General features: G+C 37.5%; 1 protein-coding gene across 2 annotated transcripts in view; it reads right to left on the bottom strand.

The window, feature by feature from the left end:
- CFAP54 (cilia and flagella associated protein 54) overlaps nt 1–23,222 on the bottom strand; it is a 389,038-nt gene that overhangs the window by 6,022 nt on the left and 359,794 nt on the right. For both annotated transcript variants that reach the window (XM_024348012.3, XM_024348013.3), the window contains one exon: nt 8,234–8,367. In XM_024348012.3, the coding sequence (XP_024203780.3) occupies nt 8,248–8,367 (120 nt within the window). In that variant the 3' untranslated portion in view covers nt 8,234–8,247. The remainder of the gene's footprint in view (nt 1–8,233; nt 8,368–23,222) is intronic.

Genomic DNA, 23,222 nt, shown 5'->3' with positions numbered 1-23,222 from the left:
CTGTTTTTAAGGTCAATAAAAACATTCCTTTCCTTGATATCCCTCCCTTGCTACATGTCTCCCAAATTGTTTTAAACTAATTAGTCAGAAATGGATATTGTTTTGCAAAAATAAAATAAATGACAAATCCTTGAAAGAAAAGTCTACAGTCCTTGAAATGATCTATAAAATGTGTTTTATTTTCCTGTGGGCTGCTATTGAAGACAGTTTTTTAATGGGATGTTATTATCAGGATTCAAAGGAAAACTTATTTTCTGGAATGAGTACCAGGATCAGTAATAGCAATGCATCTCCTAAGTATGTGGTCCGTTTTTCCCTTAAAATGCTGTTGATCTATCTTGTAAAGCACTGTATTTACTTGTTAACAAGTGCTGCAGGAAAGCATACAGCCAATCTATGGTTGACTCCCAGTGAATGCAAAGGATGAATGGCACGTTAAAAAAATTAAAAGAAAAAAAAGGGCTTAACTCCTGGCTCCATCTTACTTTTCTACCATGTCTTCTTTGCCTAATTGTTCTTGTCTGGTTTTAATTAATCTTACCATTATTTTGAATGCATACTTATAAGCTACCTTACATTTTTTTGAGCAAGTTCAAATACAAATAACTAAATGGTCTAGATTAGACTGCCACAATTTAAAAAATAAGAACCATTGAACCATAAACAAAAATGGAAAGGAAAATGAGAATGTAAAAAAAAATTCACAAAAATATATAAAAACAGTTTGTATTCCTGTTATTGAGGGATCGTGGAAATCTCAAAAAAAAAAAAGATGAACATACAAGTAAAAAATTGAGCAAAGATCCTGAAGAAGCATGACAACAGAAAAATATACAGTGGACCAAAAAATGTGAAAAACATTCAACCTCAGTAGGAGTCAAATAAATATAAATCTAAACTTAAGAATAAATTTTTGTACAAAGTGGGAACATAAATTTATTTGTTTCCTTGAAATCTACCTACTTTGGTCCCTGACCTCAAGGAGAGGACAGCTATGTAAACAAGCATGTGCAAAATAGAATGAGTGTGATAAGAGCACCTATGTGTTACATGGAGACACCAGGGAGGAAGTGGTACGGACAGGTTCCATGGTGGAGGAGACGTCTGGGTTGAGTCCGGAATGAAGACTTGAGGCCATTAGGTATGAGTCTTTTTTTTAAATTGATGAATAAAAATTGTATATATTTATCATGTACAAACATGTTATTCTGAAATATATATACATTGATTATTATTATAGAATAGGTAAATCGAGCCAATTAATATATGCATTTCCTCACATACTTATTTTTTGTGGTGAGAACAGTTAAGATCTTCTCTCAGCAATTTTTGAGCGTACAACACATTGTTACCAACCATAGTCATTATTTTGTGCAATAGAACTCTTGAATACATTCTTCTTGTTAAATTGAAATTTTGTATTTTTGACCAACATCTCCTCAACAGCCCCTCCTCTAGTTCCTGGTAACTACTCTCTGCTTCTACGTGTTTAACTTTTTTAGATTCCATATATAAGTGAGATCATGCAGTATTTGTCTTTCTGTGCCTGACTTATTTAACTTAGCATAATGTCCTCCAGGTTCATCCACGTTGTGGCAAATGACATAATTTCCTTACTTTTTAAGGCGGAATAATATTTCATTACATATACATGCACATCCCACATTTTATTTAGCCATTCATTCACTGATGGAGACTTAGGTTGATTCCATATCCTGGCTATTGAGAGTAATGCTGCAATGAACACAGGAGGGCAGATATCTCTTAGACATGTTGATTTCATTTCCTTTGGATATATAGCCAGTAGTTAGATCGCTGGATCAGATGTGAGCTTTTTGAAGGAAAGGACTGCCTAAGTGTCACTGCTTGTGTACACAGTTCCTGGCATAGTACTAGAATTTGATAAAAAATTTTTAAATAAAGAGAAAGGACATTTTTGCCAGGAAGCAGAGGACCAGACTAATGAATAAGATCTATCAAATGAACAAATGTATGCTTGAATGAATGAGCTCAGTTTGTCAGAGAAATACTAATGTATCTATGAAAAAGAGATTAAATGACCAGCCTCCAAAGGACAAAATGAAGATTTAATTTTTTTCCCTCCTATGGATCATTACATATACTTTATTACTAGGAAAAGAAACTCTGGACAATTCCTTTGGCCCTAATTACATCTTGATCATTCTAACTGCATTTCATCCAAACCCCAGCAGGCCTAAACATTTTCAACTTGAGCATTTTCCCAGCCAATAAGCTCTGAAAAGGCCTGTCTTAGGGAATATAAACAGTTGACTTGAATCTCAATACTTTTCTGAACATTGTTTTGTTTTATTTCTGGCTATTAGGGAAAATAATTAGATAGGCTATAGAAAATGTAGTTAAATATTAACAACGGTTATTTTACAGTGGTTGACTTCTGGGTAACTTATTTTCACCTTTCAATATTTTGTAGATTTTCCACATTAGTTCCGAATTGCATTTATAATGATAAGAAAAGAAATCAGTCCAATAAATTCTTGTGAATCTTGTGGGGAAAAATTAAATTAGGCAAGTTGTGAAACTACTTAGAAATCTTTGAATTTCTTAGAAATCTACTCAGTTTTCACATCATGTACAATTTAAAGGGATGGTTCAGGGTGGTTTGTACTTGGGCAGAATCTGGTTTTAGACCTATTCCATTCTAAGCTGTTAAATACAAAATGTATGAAAGTTATCTTAAATATCAAACAGGAACAAAAGCAATTCATTTGCAATTAATTTTGAATAGTTGAAAATGGTTATTTTACAGGGTTTATATATTACAGGTTATGTTACAAATTATTACTTGTTGTAAAAAAATTCCCATGCCTCTTAACCCAGCTTTTTAACTAATGAATTTAATTATGAAGAAAACTGCTGTCACTGAAACCTTCTTCTTAATCATGCCTGTACTTATGACAAAAAATATCTGTTGCTATAGAAATTTTAGAGTCAAAGTTGCAATTCATAAGGCTCTACTGAAGTGGAGAGTAGAAATAGAAAATGAGTGTTAGTAAAGAGAAACTTCTTTCTTATTTTTTAACATCAAAATTATGGATGATAGATGGATTTTACAAGTAAATCTCATTTTGCATAACAGTCTTGTAAAAAGTTCTGCATATATCTAATTTTGGAAAATCAAATAATTTAAAGTATAGTGAGGAACTTACAATGGATAGGAATTGAACAGGGAATCTGACTCAATTTAATTAAACATTTATTAAGGCTCTACTATTTTATATTGAAATTTAATATTTTCATAGATTGAGTTTTCTAAAATTGGGCATATGTATATAGTTTAACATTAGTTTCAAAATGATTTTTAGTTGTCATTAAAACCCAAAATAATGAAACCAGATGTGAACTACTCAGTTCCAGTCATATAATGAGATGAGAATCATAGTTCAATTTATTAGTTATTTACTGATAGGCGAGCCAATAACTATACAAAGCTTGCCAACCAACAAGATGAGGAAGGGAATCGATGTGTTTTTAATTTATGAAACACATTATGTATGCAAAAGGAGTAGAGACTAATCTAACAAACATTCAGCTTAAGACAGAAAATTTTACAAAGACAAATGAAACCTCCTGAGCATTTTCCCTAGATTTCATCCTCCCTCCTTTATCCAAGAGGCGACCACAAACCTGAATTTGGTGTCAATCATTAATGAACTTGTGTTAAAAATATTTTTAGTATATATGTACTCATCCATAAATACTGTATTATGTTGTTTTGCCTGTGTTTAAGCTTTATACAAATGGTATACAATGGTATCTTCTTACATATATCCTGCAACACTTGATTTTCTTTTGCTAAACCTGCTTTTGAGATGAATCCAGATTGATATATATCTCTGTTATTAATCCATTTACGAATGTTGTTTAGTTATTCATTATTTACTTATTTGTAACTTCTATAAAATATTCTCTTGTATGACTATGCCACTATTTCTTTATCCATTCCACCTGTTGGATATTTCATAGGTTTTCCTTTGTTTTTACTATTATAATCAATGCATCAGAAATTTGCACAAGTCTTGTTGGGCAAATGGGTGGGAGCTCATTTTGTAGAATATACCATAGCATTTCAAATGAGAGAAAATGGCAAAGAGTAGTTAAGCAGTGGACTTCTGGGTTCACTGTTTTCTCCCCTAACCCCATTAGGGGCTTGTTCAAGCCTATGCACACATAGATAATATTAAATAAATAATAATATTTAAATCTTTTTTATGGATGAAGATGTGTTGGATCACATGTATATTTCATTTAAGTTTTCAGGTTTTATGGGCATCCTATAAGTTCCACGATGCATTAGGAAAAACAATGTACCCAGTCTCAAACTGAATGTAACCTAAAGTAATGTGGAGCAGGCTCACACACTTACGACACTCTTGAGCTACTGTTTTAAGGCTGTTATATGAAAATACAATACAAAACTATGTGTCCAAGGACACTGTTCAGAGCCAAATGAGCAGGGCACCTGGAAGTACTCTAGGAGTCCTCGGAGGCAGACACCCTTCTGCATGGTCATTTGAACTGGATGGAGGGATTTGCATGATGTTGCTCAAAAGGGGCAGGAAGGGGCAATGCAGACTGCAGGCAGAAACCAAATTTCTGGAGAGTACATTTCTACTCTCCAGAAATTTACCACTTCCCTCCTGCAGTTCTGTGACGAACACGTTGGCTGAGCTGGGGACTGTGTAAAGTGCCTACGCGTGAAGTGAACCAAGACCACTGCATTTAAGCCTCTGAATAGCTGGCCAGTGGTCAATTTCTAAAGCAATCTCTTGGAGGTTGATATGGAGAAAGATATGGGAAGTGCTGCAGTTTTATTACCTATCACTTAGCTGCTGGCATGGGCTTCTCTTCCCTCTTTCCTGACTTCCCTCGCCTGTGTCTGTTCCCCTTCTTCTCCCCCTTTCAGTTTGCCTCCTGTCATTCTCTGTTATAATTAAAACAAATAGAAAACATTGCAGGTGTCTGCTATAAAGCATTTGCAGATACTGTATATTTTTAAAAACCAGCTGCAAATTGTGTAATTTGGTCTTTAAAAAAAACTCTGAAAGACATTTCTGGAAATAAACACATCTTTCATCATGAAGATTTTGAATTTTCTTTTTGTTTGTACTTCAGCCCAGTACATCATCATTTCCTTACCGCCTTGCACAGAAAGTTACAGCTTTAACCAGTGAGTGTTGCTCCTATTTTAGAAAAGATGGGGAATTTTGGAATGATGGTTTAAAACGGGGAAACTGTTACTGTATGGTCTGGTGCAGTTTTAGACAGTATTTCTCTCAGGCAAAACAACACTCAAGAATAACAGCATCTGTAAGAACTGAAAGTGAAGAAAAAGTAAAAAAAAAAAGTGCTGAAATGTTATCTGCAATAGTTGGAAGAGATCTGCCTTCCCCAGAGGAAACCAGTATATTAGCACAGATAACTGATAACATTGGGGACCCCCTTCCATGTATTATTGGGGCATCCATTCAGATCTGCAAGTCATTTTTTAAAATCGGCCCCCAGGGCAGATGACAGGTGCCCCAGTTTTAGCTTGAACCTCAACTATGTCTTCCTCTCCCTTTACTATCCAATTTCCCAGAGCCATGGAGTGGGTAGAAGGGCAGAGGAGGCCAGCTTAGCGATGAAGAGCTCAGATTCTTCCGGGAGGATTTAAATCCTGGCTCTACTTCCGACTAACTGTGATTGTTAGCCAAGTTATTTAACTGCCTTATGTTTTTCTTTCCTCGTCTATAATATGGGGTCAGTAATACTATGTGCATCGTGGTCATAATTCTTGTGAAGACAGGAGGGAGAAAATGCACTGAAGCACTTACAAATATGTGCCTGGCAGGTAAATGCTCCAGAAAGGGTAGGCAATAATGTTAGCGGTAATGATGGTGGAGTGTTGGTGATACCTCTGCCTCCCTCCTTTTTTTAGAACTCCATAGTGCCATCTTTCCCGGATTATATCCATCCATCCATCCATCCATCCATCCATCCATCCATCCAACAAATATTATGGACCTATGTGCCAGGTATTGTTCTAGGGTTCTATAAAAATAGTACAAGCACTTACATTCACTAAAGTAAAGAAAAATGAAAAGTATCTAACCAGTAAAAACTTACTAGTGACAAAAACCAGAAGATGGGCATTTACATTCATGGGAAATTAACATGAGGTTGAGGTAAATGGTCTTGGTTACAAGTCATGCTGTTTCCACACCTGTATTAAATGTGTAAGTACTTTGTTGCACCTTTCTTGACCTTGATAACTAGCTTTGCATAATAAATTAAACTCTCACCATTGAGAAATGCAAACCCTTCAAAGTGATCTCCAACTCAACAAAGAAATGTGTAAACCCCAGCCTCAGACCAAAGGACTCAGAAGCCATCTTCACATAAGAGCCATTACCATCCGAATAGCTTTTCTGTTTGAATCAAACTTTATTTCATATGAGGGTATAGATATCATGCAACAATTTTTCCCTTTGAATTCATGAGTAAATATTTGGTTCTTTTTCTCTTTCATTAAAACATGATTTCCTATCGGTCTTCTTGTCTTTTGTTTCTTTCCCTTTCATTATATCTTGCATTCTTATCTGCCCTGGAGGCCAGGCCATCATTCATTCCACTCATTCTTTTCATTCTTCCAATATTTATTAAATGCGTGCTAGTGTCAGGAACTTGTCACTTCTCTCCTCAGTCACTTGTAATGGCACCCTATCATCTACTGATTCAATCCTGAAGTCTTCAGTCTAGTTCCTCCTTACAGTTTGTTTTCCATCATGACTGTGCACACTCCAGGTAGGTCACAGTCAAGTCCTTTGACTATAAACCATATGTATTTTTGTTTTTATGCCTCTGTTCTCCTCCAGTGTGCCCCTCTCTAGCAAAATTTTTTAACAAATTTTCAACTACCAAAATCTTCTTATCCTTAAATGCTTTGCTAAAGGCTTGTTTCCTCTACATATATTCTAGAACAATTCTACCTTCGCTTTTCCCAGACTTTAGAACTTCATAGATGTCTACATTTAAAAGCTTAGGTAGTAACATAAAATTTCTACTTTTTCTTATATTATCAAAGGAGACTATTTTAAAATGCCAACTGCCAGCTACTATTACCGTTGTTTCATTTTTTTTAAAAGGCCTTTTTAATACTAGTAGGAAATTCAGAATAGAGGATGATACATTAAACAAATTTAGCTTTAGAAAAACACATTTGTGTTGTTATTTTTTTAAACCATGAGTATTCATTCACTGACTAGCATCTGGGAAGTATTCACATGTGGCATTTTTAGATGCTAGACAAAATAAGTCAGAAATGCACGGTCCTTTTCCAATTTGGCAGGGAAACAATGCTCCCAGCCCTCTATTATTACATCAGGCATTGTGCTAAGCACCTTATTAATTCAATTCACCTAATTAATACACAGAGCAATCCTATGAGATGGATACTAACATCCCCATTTTACAGATGAAGAAATAAAAGCTTACAGAATTTAAGTTAATTCTCCAAAGTAGCAAAGCTAGCAAATGGCAAAGTTACTATTTAAACCCAGGTCTATACAATTCTAAAGCTGGCACTCTAAAATTCTATGCAATATTGCCTCTCAGAAGTATAAAATATGGAAGGTCTCATTTGCTACAGATTTTTTCCCAAGCCATTTAGAGAATTTCCAAAGTTGAAATTACCACATGTCGGGGTTTAATCGAGGGTTTTTCAAGACTAGCGTTAGTGACATTTTGGGCTTGATAATTCTTTGTTGTGGGAGCCGTCTTGTGCGTTGTAGGATGTTTACTCACTGGATGCCACTAGTACTCTACCAGTGATAACAACCAAATATGTCTCCAGACACTGTCAAATGTCACCTAATGGACAAAATCACTCCCAACTGAGAACCACTGGTTTAATCCAATCTTGCTTTATGGACCTGTCCAAAAACAACCTAAACATAAATGACTCCAAACGTGAAAACAGTTGCACTGCACATAAACTTGTTTTCTATGAATAGCTCTGTAAGATAGTTTTAATAAGCAGCAGCACTGTCATTTAATTCAGGTACAATTTAAGACATTCCTCAAAATAATAATTTTAAAGAAACTTAGCTTGTGTAAAAAAAACAATTTTATGTTTGTTGTTATAAGAGGACCGTTCCAAAAACTTAGCTTAAACGAAGAGAAACAACAACAATTAAATCCTGTATAAGGTTACCGTGTATAGGATATTCAGGGAATAATTGACACTATCCAGTTGAAAAGGCTTCCTCCTGATAAAATGCAACCATTAGCCAGATCAAAAAGTCTCTCAAGATTGAATATAGATGGCAGTGAGATATCAAACGGGACCTGAGGAAAAACATAAAAGTGTTCATGAAATGCATTGTTTCAAACTGTTGACAAAGTTTTCAAAATACCCAAATAGCAATTTCTAATAATTTTATATGAAAGATAGCTAACTTGTGTGTCTCAGGTAAGGCACAAAGTTTCATACCTCTAAACTGCTGAAATGGCACATATATCATTCTACATCCTATTAAGATTCATACATGAGCCTATAAAACAGCAAACACTTCTAAAAATATGGACTATTTGTATTTAGGTAATCATTGTACATGGTTCTAAATGTAAGACTTTTGGCCCTTCTCCTAATAAAACGCTTTCCTGCATAACAGATTGACCAGTTGGCAAATCTCCCTCTCTCATTTGGAGCATAAGTCTTGACACAGTGAAGAAGGATGCACCAGGAAGTTATGTTTGGAGATCAGTGTATCTAAAAGAGGCACCGTGTTATCACGAGCGAGAGCTAGTACAGCCAAAGTCATCCTGGGCAGGCTGAAAAATGGAAAATAAAGACTGCTTTTGTGGTCATAGAACTGGTTATTGATTGGGGGAAGGACAGGGAAGAGAGAACAAAAATGACGGAAAGAAAACAAATGTTTGCTGGGGACCCACTTCATGCCAATCTAGGTATATACTTGTGTAGAATGACCACAATGAGTTACAGCCTTGTGGGTCTGAATCCTGGTTAAAAAAAAAAAAAAAATTAGAGAACAAGTTTTTATTAATTTCTTGTCTACTTGTTAAATGAGCCAGTCATTCATTTTATTCTTAAAAAAGCATAATGAACCTAAATGTGGGTATTGTATTTGGAGGCTGGTTTTTGTTAACTTTTTTGTCACTTTCTTGGATTAAAAAAATGATACAGTATTCCAGTGTTTTCTATAACTGCAAACAATAGAGAGGTGAATAAATAAAAAATTAATAATCTCTCCCTTCCTTGATCAATCCTAATATAATCAATGTTTCCAGATTGGAGAGTATCCTTCCAGATGGTTTTTTTCTTTTTTTAAAAAAATGGAATTATTAGGTTGCCATTATTGGCTTTTTCAATTAGCAATATGTAAGACAAATCCCTCCTTAATCAATTCAGGGAGGCAGAATAACTACATAGTGTTAAGAGTGTGCATCCTGGGGTCGGGTGTGGTGGCTCACGCCTGTAATCCCAACACTTTGGAAGGCCAAGGTGGGAAGATCACAAGGTCAGGAGTTCAAGACCAGCCTGGCCAAGACAGTGAAACCCCGTCTCTACTAAAAATACAAAAAATTAACCAGGCATGGTGGTGGGTGCCCATAATCCCAGCTACTCGAAAGGCTGAGGCAGGAGAATTGCTTGAACCCAGGAGGCAGAGGTTGCAGCAAGCCAAGATCATGCCATTGCACTCCAGCCCGGGTGAAACTCCATCTCAAAAAACAAAACAAAACAAAACAAACAAACAAACAAAAAAAAACGTGCATTCTGGAGTAGGACTGCTTGTTTCAAATTCAGACCTCACCACTTACCAGCTATGTGAAACTGGGTAAAATGTTTGATCTGTTTGAACTTTAATTTCCACATGCATAAGCTAGAAATTATCTATTTTGAATTGATTTTTGTATATGGTATAAATAAGGGGTCCAGCTTCAGTCTTCTGCTTATGGCTAGCCAGCTACCCCAGCACCATTTATTGAACAGGAAGCCTTTTCCCCATTGCTTTTTTTGTCACCTTTGTTGAAAATCAGATGGTCATAGGTATGTGGCAACATTTCTGGGTTCTCTATTCTGTTCCATTGGTCTATGTGCCTGTTTTTGTACCAGTGCCATGCTGTTGTGGTTACTGTAGTCTCGTAGTGTAGTTTGAAGTCAAGTAACATAATGCCTCTAGTTTTGTTCTTTTTGCTTAAGATTGCCTTGGCTATTTAGGCTGTCTTTTGGTTCCATAATTTTAGTTCCATTAATTTTAAAATAGTTTTTTCTAGTTCTGTGAAGAATGTTGTTGGTAGTTTGATAAGAATAGCATTGAATCTGTAAATTGCTCTGGACAGTATGGCCATTTTAATGATATTGATTCTTCATTTCAATGAGCATGGGATGCTTTTCCATTTGTTTGTGTCTTCCCTGATTTCTTTGAGCAGTGTTCCAGAATTCTCATTGCAGGGATCTTTCACCTCCATGATTAGCTGTATTCCTAGGTATTTTATTCTTTTTGTGGCAATTGTGAATAGTATTGCCTTTCCAACACTATACAAACCCTGAAAGATAACCTAGGCAATACAAAGCTGGACATGGGAATGAGCAAAGGTCTCATGACAAAGACACTAAAAACAATCACAACAAAAGCAAAAATTGGCAAGTGGGATCTAATTAAACTTAGGAGCTTCTGCGTAGCAAAAGAAACTATAAGAGTAAACAGACAACCTAGAGAATGGGAGACAATATTTACAAACTATGCATCTGACGAATGTCTAATATCCAGCATCTATGAGGAACTGAAACCAAATTTACAAGAGAAAAACAATCCCACTAAAAAACGGGCAAAGGATATGAACAGACACTTCAAAAGAAGACATACATGCACCCAAGAAGAATATGAGTAAAAGCTCAATATCACTGATCATTAGAGAAATGCAAATCAAAACCACAATGAGATACCATCTCACACCTGTTATAATAAACAGTCAAAAAATAACAGATGCTAGTAAGGTTGCAGAGAAAAAGGGAACATTATACACTGTTGGTGGGAGTGTAACTTAGTTCAACCATTGTGGAAAGCAGTATGGTGATTCCTCAAAGAGCTAAAAGTGGAACTATCATTAGACCCAGTAATCCCATTACTGATTATATACCCAGAGAAATACAAATCGTTCTACCATTAAGACTTCAGACATGTGCACACAAGTGTTCACTGCAACACTATTCACAATAGCAAAGACATGTGTATTGGTCCGTTTTCATACAGCTATAAAGACCTGCCTGAGACTGGGTGATTTGTAAGAAAAGAGGTTTAATTGACTCACAGTTCCACATGGCTGGGGAGGACTCAGGAAACTTATAATTATGGCAGAAAGCAAAGGGAAAGCAAGCACCCTCTTCGCGGGGTGGGAGGAAAGAGAAAACAAAGGAGGAAGAGCCACTTTTAAACTATCAGATCTCATGAGAACTCACTATCACAAGAACAGCATGGGGAAAACCACTCCCATTATCCAATCACCTCCCACCAGGTCCCTCCTTGACACATGGGAATTACAATTTGAGATGAGATTTGGGTAGAGACACAGAGCCAAATCATATCAACATGGAATCAACCTAAATGCCCATCAATGACAGATTGGATAAAGAAAATGTGGTACATATACACCATGGAATACTATGCAGCCATAAAAGAAGAACGTGATCATGTCTTTTGTGGAATATGGATGAAGCTAGAGGCTATTATCCTCAGCAAACTAACGCAGGAACAGAAAACCAAATACCACATTTTCACTTATAAGTGGAAGCTAAATTATGAGAACTTATGGACACAAAGAAGGAAATAACAGACACCAGGGTCTACTTGAGGGTAGAAGGTGGGAGGAGGCAGAGGAACAGAAAAGATAACTATTGGGTACTGGGTTTGATAAGGTTTGGCTGTGTCCCCACTCAAATCTCATCTTGAACTGTAGTTCCCATAATCCCCATGTGTCATGGGAGGGACCCAGTGGGAGGTAATTGAATCATGGGGACAGCTACCTCCATGCTGTTCTTGTGATAGTGAGTTCTCATGAGATCTGATGGTTTTATAAGGGGCTTTTCCCTCACCTCACTCTGCACTTCTCCTTGCTGCTGCCATGTGCAGAAGGATGTGTTTGCTTCCCCTCGCACCATGGTTGTAAGTTTCCTGAGGCCTCCCCAGTCCTGGAGAACTGTGAGTATATTAAACCTCTATTCTTTACAAATTACCCAGTATCAGGTATGTCTTTATTAGCAGTGTGAGAACAGACTAATACAGTAAGTTGGTAACAGAAGTTGGGTACTGTTGTAAAGATACCTGAAAATGTGGAAATGACTTTGGAAGTGAGTAACAGGCAGAGGTTGGGACAGTTTGGAGGGCTCAGAAGAGGACAGGAAAATATGGAAAAGTTAGGAACTTCCTAGAGACTTAGAGGGCTCAGAAGACAGGAAGATGTGAGAAAGTTTGTAAGTTCCTAGAGACTTGTTGAATGGCTTTGACCAAAATGCTGATAGTGATATGGACAATAAAGTCCAGGATGAGGTGGTCTCAGATGGAGATGAGGGACTTGTTGGGAACTGGAGCAAAGGTGTCTCTTGTTATGCTTTAGCAAAGAGACTGGCGGCCTTTTGCCCCTGACCTCCCTAGAGATCTGTGGAACTCTGAACTTCAGAGAGATAATTAAGGGTATCTGGCAAAAGAAATTTCTAAGCAGCAAAGTGTTCAAGAGGAAGCAGAGCATAAAAGTTTGGAAAATTTGCAGCCTGACAACACAATAGAAAAGAAAAACTCATTTTCTGGGGAGAAATTCAAGCCTGCTGCATAAATTTGCATAAGTAAAAAGGAGCCAAATGTTAATCACCAAGACAATGGAGAAAACATCACAATTTATGCTCCAGGGCAAGTCAGAGACCTTCGGGGCAGGCCCAGGGTCTAGGAGGGAAAAATGGTTTCAGGGGCCGGGTCCAGGATGGCCCCTCCTGTGTGCAGCCTAGGGACTTGGGGTCCTGCCTCCCAGTTGCTCCAGCCATGGCTAAAAGGGTCCACGGTACAGCTCAGGCCATGGCATCAGAGAGTGAAAGCCCCAAGCCTTGGCAGCTTCCACGTGGTGTTGAGCCTGTGGGTGCACAGAACTAAAGAACTGAGGTTTGGGAACCTCCACCTAGATTTCAGAGGATATATGGAAATGCCTGGATGTCTAGGCAGAAGTATGTCGCAGACAGGGCCCTCACGGAGAACCTCTGCTAGGGCAGTACAGAAAAAAATGTAGGGTCAGAGCTCCCATACAGAGTCCCACTGGGGCACTGCCTAGTGGAACTGTGAGAAGAAGGCCACCACCCTCCAGACCCCAGAATGGTAGATCCACTGACGGCTTGCACTGTGCACCTGGAAAAGCCACAGACACTCAACACCAGCGCATGAAAGCAGCCAAGAGGGGGGCTATACCCTGCAAACGCACAGGGGCAGAGCTGCCCAAGGCTGTGGGGGCCCACCTCTTGCATCAGCAAGCCCTGGGTGTGTGACATGGAGTCAAAGGAGATCATTTTGGAACTTTAAGGTTTAATGACTGCCCTTTTGGATTTTGGACTTGCATGGGGCCTGTAGCCCCTTTATTTTGGCCAATTTCTCCCATTTGGAATGGGTGTATTTATCCAGTGTCTGTACCCCCATTGTATCTAGGAAGTAACTAACCTTCTTTTGATTTTACAGGTTTATAGGTGGAAGGGACTTGCCTTGTCTCAGATGAGACTTTGGAGTTGGACTTTTGAGTTAATGCTGGAATGAATTAAGACTTTGGAGGACTGTTAGATGGCCTGATTGTGTTTTGAATTGTGAGGACATGAGATTTGGGAGGGGCCAGGGGCAGAATGAAATGGTTTGGCTGTGTCCCCATCCAAATTTCATCTTGAACTATAGTTCCCATATTCCCCATGTGTCGTGAGAGGGACCTGGTGGGAGGTAATCTAATCATGGGGGCAGTTACCATCATACTGTTCTTGTAATAGTGAGTGAGTTTTCGTGAGATCTGATGGTTTTATCAGGGCCTTTTCCCCAACTTCACTGCACACTTCTCCTTGCTGCCCCCATGTGAAGAAGGACATGTTTGCTGCCCCTTCTGCCATGATTGTAAATCTCCTGTGGCCAACCTGGTTCTGCAGAACTGTGATTCAATTAAACCTCTTTCATTTACAAATTATCCAGTCTTAGATATGTCTTTATTTAGAACATACTAATACAGGCTTAATTCCTCAGTGATAAAATAATCTGTACAACAAAGCCCCAAGACATGAGTTTACCTATGTAACAAACCTTCACGTGTATTCTGAACCTAAAATAAAAGTTAAAAAAAAGACATTATAATAGTTCCTATATCATCTTGCTACAAGGATTAAATGAGTTTATTCAAATAAAACATAGAATGGTACCTGGCATACAATGATGACTCAATAAAGGCTACATATGATTATCATTATTGAACACATCCTTTTAAATGGCTACCTAACATAAATACTTCATGGACTGGCTGTATCCTGATTTATACAATCATTCCCTATAGAGGTTTTTTCTAGTTTTTATACATGCTTGCTTATTTATATATATTCTTGTATACAAATGCTTTCAATTTTTGTACTACTGATTCTCTAAAGTTGTTTTTTAGTCATATGCCATTTACCTTTTACACCTTAACATTTATTGCCAGAATTACTTTCCAAATATGTTGGGGCAATTATCATTTCCTCAATATATGAGGGTTTCCCTACACTCAAGGTAATATATTAGAAAATGTTACACATCTTTGTTGTTGTTGTTGTTGTTTTGCTATTTCGCTACTATTTTTTATTCAGAAAAATACAAGAAACATTTTGGCAAGCTAATGTTAACTGGTTTATTAATATGTTGAAATTATATGTGTTTACCATGATTATTATGGTTGTATCTCTTTGCTACTTAACTGCACTAAATAGTCCACCTGTTTTATAGTAATGAATTATCTCATGTCTGACTTAATCCTTTTAGCAGATAATCAAGGTAGGAAACAAAGAAATAATAATTAGCATTAATATATTTGTATTTTCTTTTGTGCTCTATTGCTTTCATTGTGGAATAATTTCCATGTTAAAGATAGGAATGGCTTTTTTAAAAAAATAAAGTGGCTACGTTAATTTTACTTAACATTAGGGTTATCTTCACGACATAATTTATATACTAGATACAAATAGAGCATTTTGGTATCTGACCTTGTCATTGAGCCTCCAGAGACAAGTGGTCATTTGTCAAAGGATGAAGATTAATTGCTTAGTTTATTTATGGAGGCCACGAGTGAAAGCAACAGATTAGAAAGATAAAATAAAGCAGTTGTCACCCAGGAGTTATTAATCCTTGTTGGTTCTCAGGAGAACATGAACTACCCTAAAATGTCAGAACCGACTCTTGTGTTATTATGCCTTCCTTTCTAGACATTCCAGGCATTTTAAGCCTGTTGGTAGACAAGTCAGATGCTTCAAACTTTAGTTATTTCTATCATGCTAAAATACAGTGTTCTATATTTTCCTCTTGCCAAACACAATTCTTTTAAGTAAAAAGTAAAAATTCTTTTAAGTAAAAATTCTTCTGATTGAATTATAACATGTAGACAGAAAAGGAGAAGTCATAAATGTGCAACTTGCATATACACTTTTTTTCAAAATGAATATATTCATGTAATCATCACCCAGGTCAAGAAATAGAACATGGTCAGCACTCAAGGAGTCTCCCTGGTGCTCCCTCCTAGTCACTGACCAGGTGTGTGTATATATATGTCTTTGTTTTTACTGCATATGAATAGAATCTTGCGATATGTTATCTTTCCTGTCTGGCTTTTTTGAGTTTCATCCATGTTGTTGAATGAAGCAATAGTTTGTTCATTCTTATTGATACGTAGTTTTCATTGTATGAATGTAACACAATTTATTCATTTTTCCAGTTGATGGCCAGTTGAGTTACTTCCAATTTTTTGGTGTTATGAATAAAAATATCTTTTGATGCATATATGTCACATTTCTATTAGGCATATACACCAGGTACATGTATATTCCTCTTTAAGCTGATATCTAAAAATAATTGGATATCTAAAAATAATGTACCTCAACAATTTTCTAATTTATATTTTCCACCAGCTCCAGTTATTCCACATCTTCACAAACTCTGACAATTTCTGTTTAAAACAGTGGCTGTTCCGGTATGTGTTGCATGTGTCATATACCACCGTACTATGTTTTTAATGTCACATCCCTGAAAACTAGTAACACTGAACTTAAGTATAGGACTCTGTTGAAGTACAGGTCTTTGGTCCAATTTATATTGAGGTGTCTTTTTCTCATTCATATATACAGGAATTCTTAATATAATCTAGAAACAGGTCCTTCGTTGGGGTATATATAAAAATTTCTCCCACTCTGTGGCTTGCCATTTTGCCCTCTTTATGGTATCTTAAAATATAGTCCAATCCATCAGTCTTTTCTTTATGATTGGTACTTTCAAAAGTGCATCCTATTTATGAAAGCTTTGCTAACACCAAGGTCATGAAGATAATCTCTTATTATTTCCTCTAGCTTTATTGTTTTATCTTCCACATTTATTGCCACAATCAATTTGGAATTCACTTTGTATATTCTGTAAAGTAAGGGTTGAGGTGCATTATTTTTAGATATCCAATAGACCCAACTCATTTATTGAAAAGATGAGTTACCTCTATCATAAATCATGGGATTGCATATGTATGGATCTCTTCCTGGACTTATTATATATAAATACAACAGAGAGTCCAGATAGATGAAGAGAGAGCATTTCTATTCTATAAATATATAGAGACTATCTACCTACCTACCTACCTACCTATCCTCTCTATTTATCTATACTTACAGCAATCTCATGCAGTGTTACTGTAGCTCTTTAATGAGATTTGATAGGTAGAAGTTTAAGTCCCTCCACTTTGTTCCTTTTAGATGGTCTTAGCTATTCTAGGTCCTTTGTATGTCCATGTGAATTTTCTGGTACTACTATAAATGAGAGTTTAATTTTTTTAAATTTCTGATTATTGCTTCTGTTATATAGAAATAAAATTTATATTTCCAGTGATAGTACAGACAGCAACTTTGCTAAATTCACTTATTCATTCTAAGAGTTTTTCTGAAGACTATTTTGGGTTTTCTATGTCTGTGAATAATGAAAGCTTTCTTTCTTTCTTTCCCATACCTACAACTGTTAAAAATTCTTCCTTTATTTCACAGGCTAAGAACTCCCATACAATGTTAATTAGAAGTGATGATAAGGCATTATTAACATATGACTAGTTGATTTTACAATTCAGGAGACAGGAAGGTTTTTTAAATGAATAGTATAGAAAAGTTGTCTGTTATTAAAACTACATCCTTATCTTTACTTATATCCTGTACTATTTTTGTTAAATTTATTCCTAGGCATTTTATAATTTTGCCACTATTTTTAAAATTTCCATTTTAAATTATTATTCCTAGAAGAAAGAAATTATTAATTTTTATATCCAGCCACTTTATCAGATTCTCTTAGTTCTAATCATTTCTAAAAACGCTTGGGTTTGGGTTTTAAAATGATAGTATTTACAAATAAATATAAGTTTGCCTGTTATTTCTTAATATTTATGTTTACAGATTTTATTCTCTTGCCTTATTACAAGAGCTAAAACTTTCAAAATAATCTGGATTCACAGAGGAGATAATGAGCTTTATTATTTGGAAAAACTGCTACTTAAATTAGGAATAGAGTTAGAATTAGGAAACCACCTAAATATGGTCAGGATACATTTATGAAGCAAACATTTTACTAAATATTAAAAATTAAAAAGCCACTACCTTCAAAATCATGAAGACAAGTTTTTAAAATGTTAAGTTAGGTGAAAATGTAAATTTATTTCATAGTCAAAGCACATCAATGTCATAAATATTAAGTGAACCTGAATGTGCTTTAGAAAGTCAGAGTTATACCTTCTCCCCAGAGAGTTCAAGATTCTAAAAAAAAATAAAATTTACATAATTTCAAATAAAATGATAGCATTAAAAGGTAAAGTATTTCTTTCAGGACCTGTATTAAAGTGAGCCCACATAACTTTTTACAAAGTGATATGGTTTTTACACTGATATGGTTTGGCTCTGTGTCCCCACCCAAATCTCATCTCAAATTGTAATCACCACCTGTCAAGGGAGGGACCTGGTGGGAGGTGATTGGATCACGGGGGTGGTTTCCTCCATGCTGTTCTTCTGATAGTGAGGGAGTTCTCAAGAGATCTGATTGCTCGATAAGTGTCTGGCATTTCCCCTGCTTGCTCTCTCTCTTGCCTGCTGCCATGCTCTCTCTCTTGCTTGCTTCCCCTTTGCCTTGCACCATGATTGTAAGTTTCCTGAGGCCTCCCCAGCCATGCAGAACTGTGAGTCAATTAAACCTCCCTTCTTTACAAATTACCCAGTTTCAGATAGTATCTTTATAGCAGTGTGAGAATGAACTAATATACACACCCATGAGACCTAGAGACTTTAAGGGACTTGCCCAAGGTCTCTCAGCTATTTAGTATCAGAGCCAGGATCCACACCTAGGAAGACAGGCTCTCAGAACATGTCCCTCTCCAATCTGCAGCACTGCCACTCCCCTACCTGACAACTATGCTCTGAGTTCCCTCCCGCGATGTCTGTCAACCATTGGCAAGTCCAAGGCTCTCCATGAAACGCTCCTGCTTCGTGCAGCCTCTCCCACTCCCCTGAATCAGACTCCTGCTCCGCCCTTGGCTCAGTGCTATTTTTTTTTTTTAAGACAGAGTCTCACTCTCTGGAGTGCAATGGTGTGATCTCCACTCACTGCAACCTCCACCTCCTGGGAGACCATTGTCCTGCCTCAGCCTCATGCCCGGCTACTTTTTTTTTTTTTTTTTAGTAGAGGGACAGGGTATCACCATGTTGGCCAGGCTAGTCTTGAACTCCTCACCTCAAGTGATCTGCCCGCCTCGGCCTCCCAAAGTGCTGGGATTACAGGCGTGAGCCACCGTGCCCGGCTATGCTCTCTTGGCATGTTTTTCCAGCTCAGCTTTTGGAAATTTTACAGACGACTCTAGGGCTGCCAAAGGGAATTAGAAATCTTTTATGTTTGCTTGCTTGTTGTAAATATCTTTGAGTCCAAATTGCCCAGGAAAGGGTACCAAGGTTCCATTCCCTAGGTCAGGAAAGGCTTTGTGGAGATGAGGGAATAAAACAGACTGGCAGATAAAAGACTGTGAATTAGTTAGTTCAACTAGGTTACACTTGAAGGAGCTATTTGAAAGAAATGGTGATGATTTTGTCTGCCTAGAGAGGATGAAAGTCTGAAATAGTAAGAAGAAGGGAAAGGAAATTAATCAAGTGGGGGCATACTGAAGGGGGTTCATTAAAATCTGGCCTGAATTGAACTTGTCTGGGAAAGTTTTGAAAGCCATTACAGAGTTAAAGGTTATTTGCCAATGCTTTATTTTATATGAGTTTCTGCATGATTACTACATTCTATCATAATAAAAATTTTATTACTTGTGCTTTTGTGTTCCAACAATTTTCCTTAATCAAAAGGAAAATCATGTAGTCTTCAAAGAATCTACGATTTTTCTCAATCCAATTAGATTTTGTTGAGCACCTACTCTGAGGCCTCTTCCTTCTCTCTGCACACTGTCAGTTACCTTTTCATCAATTCTAAGTGTTCCATGACCAAAAGAATAGAGGTGGAGGAGCCAAATTCTTACTAATCAATTAGGCATGCCTATTCTTTTAATTGATAAGTGGGATATTGAACAATTGAGAGACTTGTGATATGGATGGATTTAACTTTGCCTTCTTTCAAAAACCTTAAAGCACAGGGAGCAAGAGCCATGAAAAAAAACTTTAATAGCTTAAAGCAAATAGTATTTTCATCCAGCATTCTCACATATGAGTTTCTCCACCATATTTTCTATTTGTTCTTAATACATCACTTTTCTCTGAAGTTAATGATTTATTGGATTTTTTTCTAGACTGGGGAAAAACATGCATACTAAAGTAGAAAGGATAATACGACACAAGCTTACTTAAGAATCAATATCATGAATGACTGGTGATCCATCTCATAAAGGTTCCAGATGAGAGGGACCTAGATATATTTGCTTTCACTGTACTTTATACGATTAAGAAAATCCCAATACCAGCAATAATAATTATTCTCCCCAATCTAACAGGAATAGCATCCAACTCTCAGGAAGGTAACAGGGCTTTTCCACAGCTCTGCCAAACCATAGAAATTTCACACTTTGTGAAGAAAGAGATTATCTTTTCATCACCCTAACTTTTGTGTTAATAAAACTTTAAATACGACAAAAAAGGGGTTTTTTAAACATAATATGAGATCAAATGGTTATATTGGTGAGACAGTAGAAATCTTTTTTTTTTTTTCTTGAGACGGAGTCTTGTTCTGTTGCCAGGCTGGAGTGCAGTGGTGCGATCTCAGATCACTGCAACCTCCACCTCCCAGGTTCAAGTGATTCTTCCTGCCACAACCTCCCAAGCAGCTGGGACTACAGGCACATGCCACCACACCCAGCTAATTTTTGTATTTTTAGTAGAGATGGGGTTTCACCATGTTGGCCAGGATGGTCTCGATCTCTTGACCTCGTGATCCACCTGCCTTGGCCTCCCAAAGTGCTGGGATTACAGGCGTGAGCCACTGCGCCCAGCCAGTAGAAATCTTTTAATATTAAATATTAAATAAATAACATTATTTTGGTTGGGCACGGTGGCTCACGCCTGTAACGCATTTTGGAAGGTTGAGGCAGGCGGATCATTTGAGGTAAGGAGTTCAAGACCAGTCTGGCCAACATGGTGAAACGGTCTCTACTAAAAATACAAAAATTAGTCAGGTGTGGTGGTGCATGCCTGTAATGCCAACTACTCGGGAGGCTAAGGCAGGAGAATCACTCAAACCTGGGAGGTAGAGGTCACAGTGAGCCAAGATTGTGCCATTGTACTACAGCCTGGGCAACAGAGCAAGACACCGTCTCAAAAACAAAACGAAACAAAACAAAAATAACATTATTGTAAAAGGCATTTTGCAGAGAATAAGAAAATTGGAAATTAGAAGATGTAGGAGAGAAAGCATTTGTGCAGAGAATTGGTTCAAATGTTACATTGTCTAAGAATAGAAGAATAGATTATTCTTGAATCACCATCACCATCACTACCATTGTCATTGTCACTTTACAACGACAGAGCCACAGCTGTGCCTGGCATTTCCTTGAGCTCTAGAGCAGAATGTACCTATTAATAAAGGACAGTTCTTGCTTAGACACATCATCCCACATGCACAGACAACCAAACATTGCAGCCAAATCCAAAACATTTCAACAACATGAGGGGTTCTGTCTCCCTTCTCACATCTAAGTGGATGTTTTGAACAGTGGCCTCTTTATTGGAATGCATAAGAAGCACCTCCATGAGACAGGATATATTGCAGGAAACTGCAGCCACTGAAATATATGTTTAAAAATCAATTTCAAGTTATGTTTATTGTTTAGAGTTGTGGTACAATAAAAAATAAACATTTGGTCTTTGTCCTGGGTTCCTGGCACAGAGCTCCTAAAACAGTTGGAACTGACCATCTTTTACATACTAAGGGGCAGGGGGAGTGATTAAACCCAATCACCAATAGCTGATGATTTAATCAATCATACCCATGTAATAAAACTTCCATAAAAACACATAAGGATGGGTTCTGGGGAGCTTCCGGGATGGTGCACAAGTAGAGCACAGGGAGGGAGGGGAGCTCACCAGGAGAGTGCTGGGAGGGAGGGCGGCTCACTGGGAGAGGGCATGGCTGCTTCTTGCCCCTTCCCTGTGCTCTGCCCTATGCATCTCTTTTATCTGGGGTTCCTGTATCCTTTATAAATTGGTTATCATAAATAAAGCACTTCCCTGTGTTCTGTCAGCTGTTCTATCATATTACTGAATCTGAGGGGAGGGTCCTGGCAACTCCTAAATATCTAGTTGGGCAGAAGTGTGGGCATTCTGGGAACCCCATTTGCAGCTGGCATCTGAAGTGAGGGAAGTCTCACAGGACTGAGCCCTTAACTGTGGGGTCTGTGCAAACTCTGGGTAGTTAGTATCAGAATTGAATGGAATCATTGGACACCCAGTTGGTGTCAGAAAATCATAGAATTGCTTGGTGTCAGGAAAAGCTGCACAACTGTCATACCTGGTATTATGCAAACCAGGGCAGTGCTCAGCTAGAGAATACCTTTGGGGTCACTGGTGCCTTTCCCTCCTTGGCACCCAGTCTGCACGCACAGCCCTTCATACCCTATTCCAGGCTCAGCCAAGGCACCACTTGATGAAAAGTGATAGAGTTGACAGTATCACCTCCACCATGGGCATGTGCTCTTTATAGGGAACTATTTAAGAAAACCATTCTATACGACCAAAGGAGACCCTTAAGAAAATAGTGAAAGTTTAGGCCGTACATATTCAGACTTACTCTGACTGCTCAAGACTCCAAGGCCTAGAGAAAAAAGCCTTTGAAATCTGACACCCTACTGTGTAGAAAGAACAGCAGCTCTCTTTCCCCAGGAAAGAATTTTTCAACCTGTAAAGAGCTAATAAAGGGTCCCAAACAGGGAACACTCACTCTAAACTATCAAAAGCTCCAATTAGAGCAGGAAGCATGAGTTACACAACCAACAACTCTACAATAACCTGCACAGGGTGTAGAGGCCTGATGCAAGTTCAGGGCCAGTGGTTCAGGGCTCATAACTGGGGGCTGGAAGGAAAAGTGGAAGGAAGTGGTTTCTTGGACGAAGTATTTAAGAGAAATGGCTACATTCAATGTGTTAAAAACTGAATGTCTATTCCTCATTCTCTGTGATTAGATGTGATTAATTATATCTTTACCTTTATTTTCAGGGAATGGTTTTAAAACTTTGCTAAGACCTTATTTTTATACTCTGAGAAAATAGTTTCTGTGAGAAACGAAGCCTGAGTTTTTTGACTGGATATAGACCAGGGTCTGGCTCATGGAGTTTTATTTCGTTCATAAATTAACTGTTATGATGGAGGTCAAAAGAGAATGTGACTGAACTATGGGTCATGTTGTATAATGTATTTTTCATCCTAAGTGGGTGAC

The sequence above is a fragment of the Pan troglodytes genome, chromosome 10, assembly GCF_028858775.2.
Source record: "Pan troglodytes isolate AG18354 chromosome 10, NHGRI_mPanTro3-v2.0_pri, whole genome shotgun sequence".
Classification (NCBI taxonomy): domain Eukaryota; kingdom Metazoa; phylum Chordata; class Mammalia; order Primates; family Hominidae; genus Pan; species Pan troglodytes.
The sequence above is the reverse complement of the archived record's forward strand: the minus strand, read 5'-3'. Positions and strand labels throughout refer to the sequence as shown.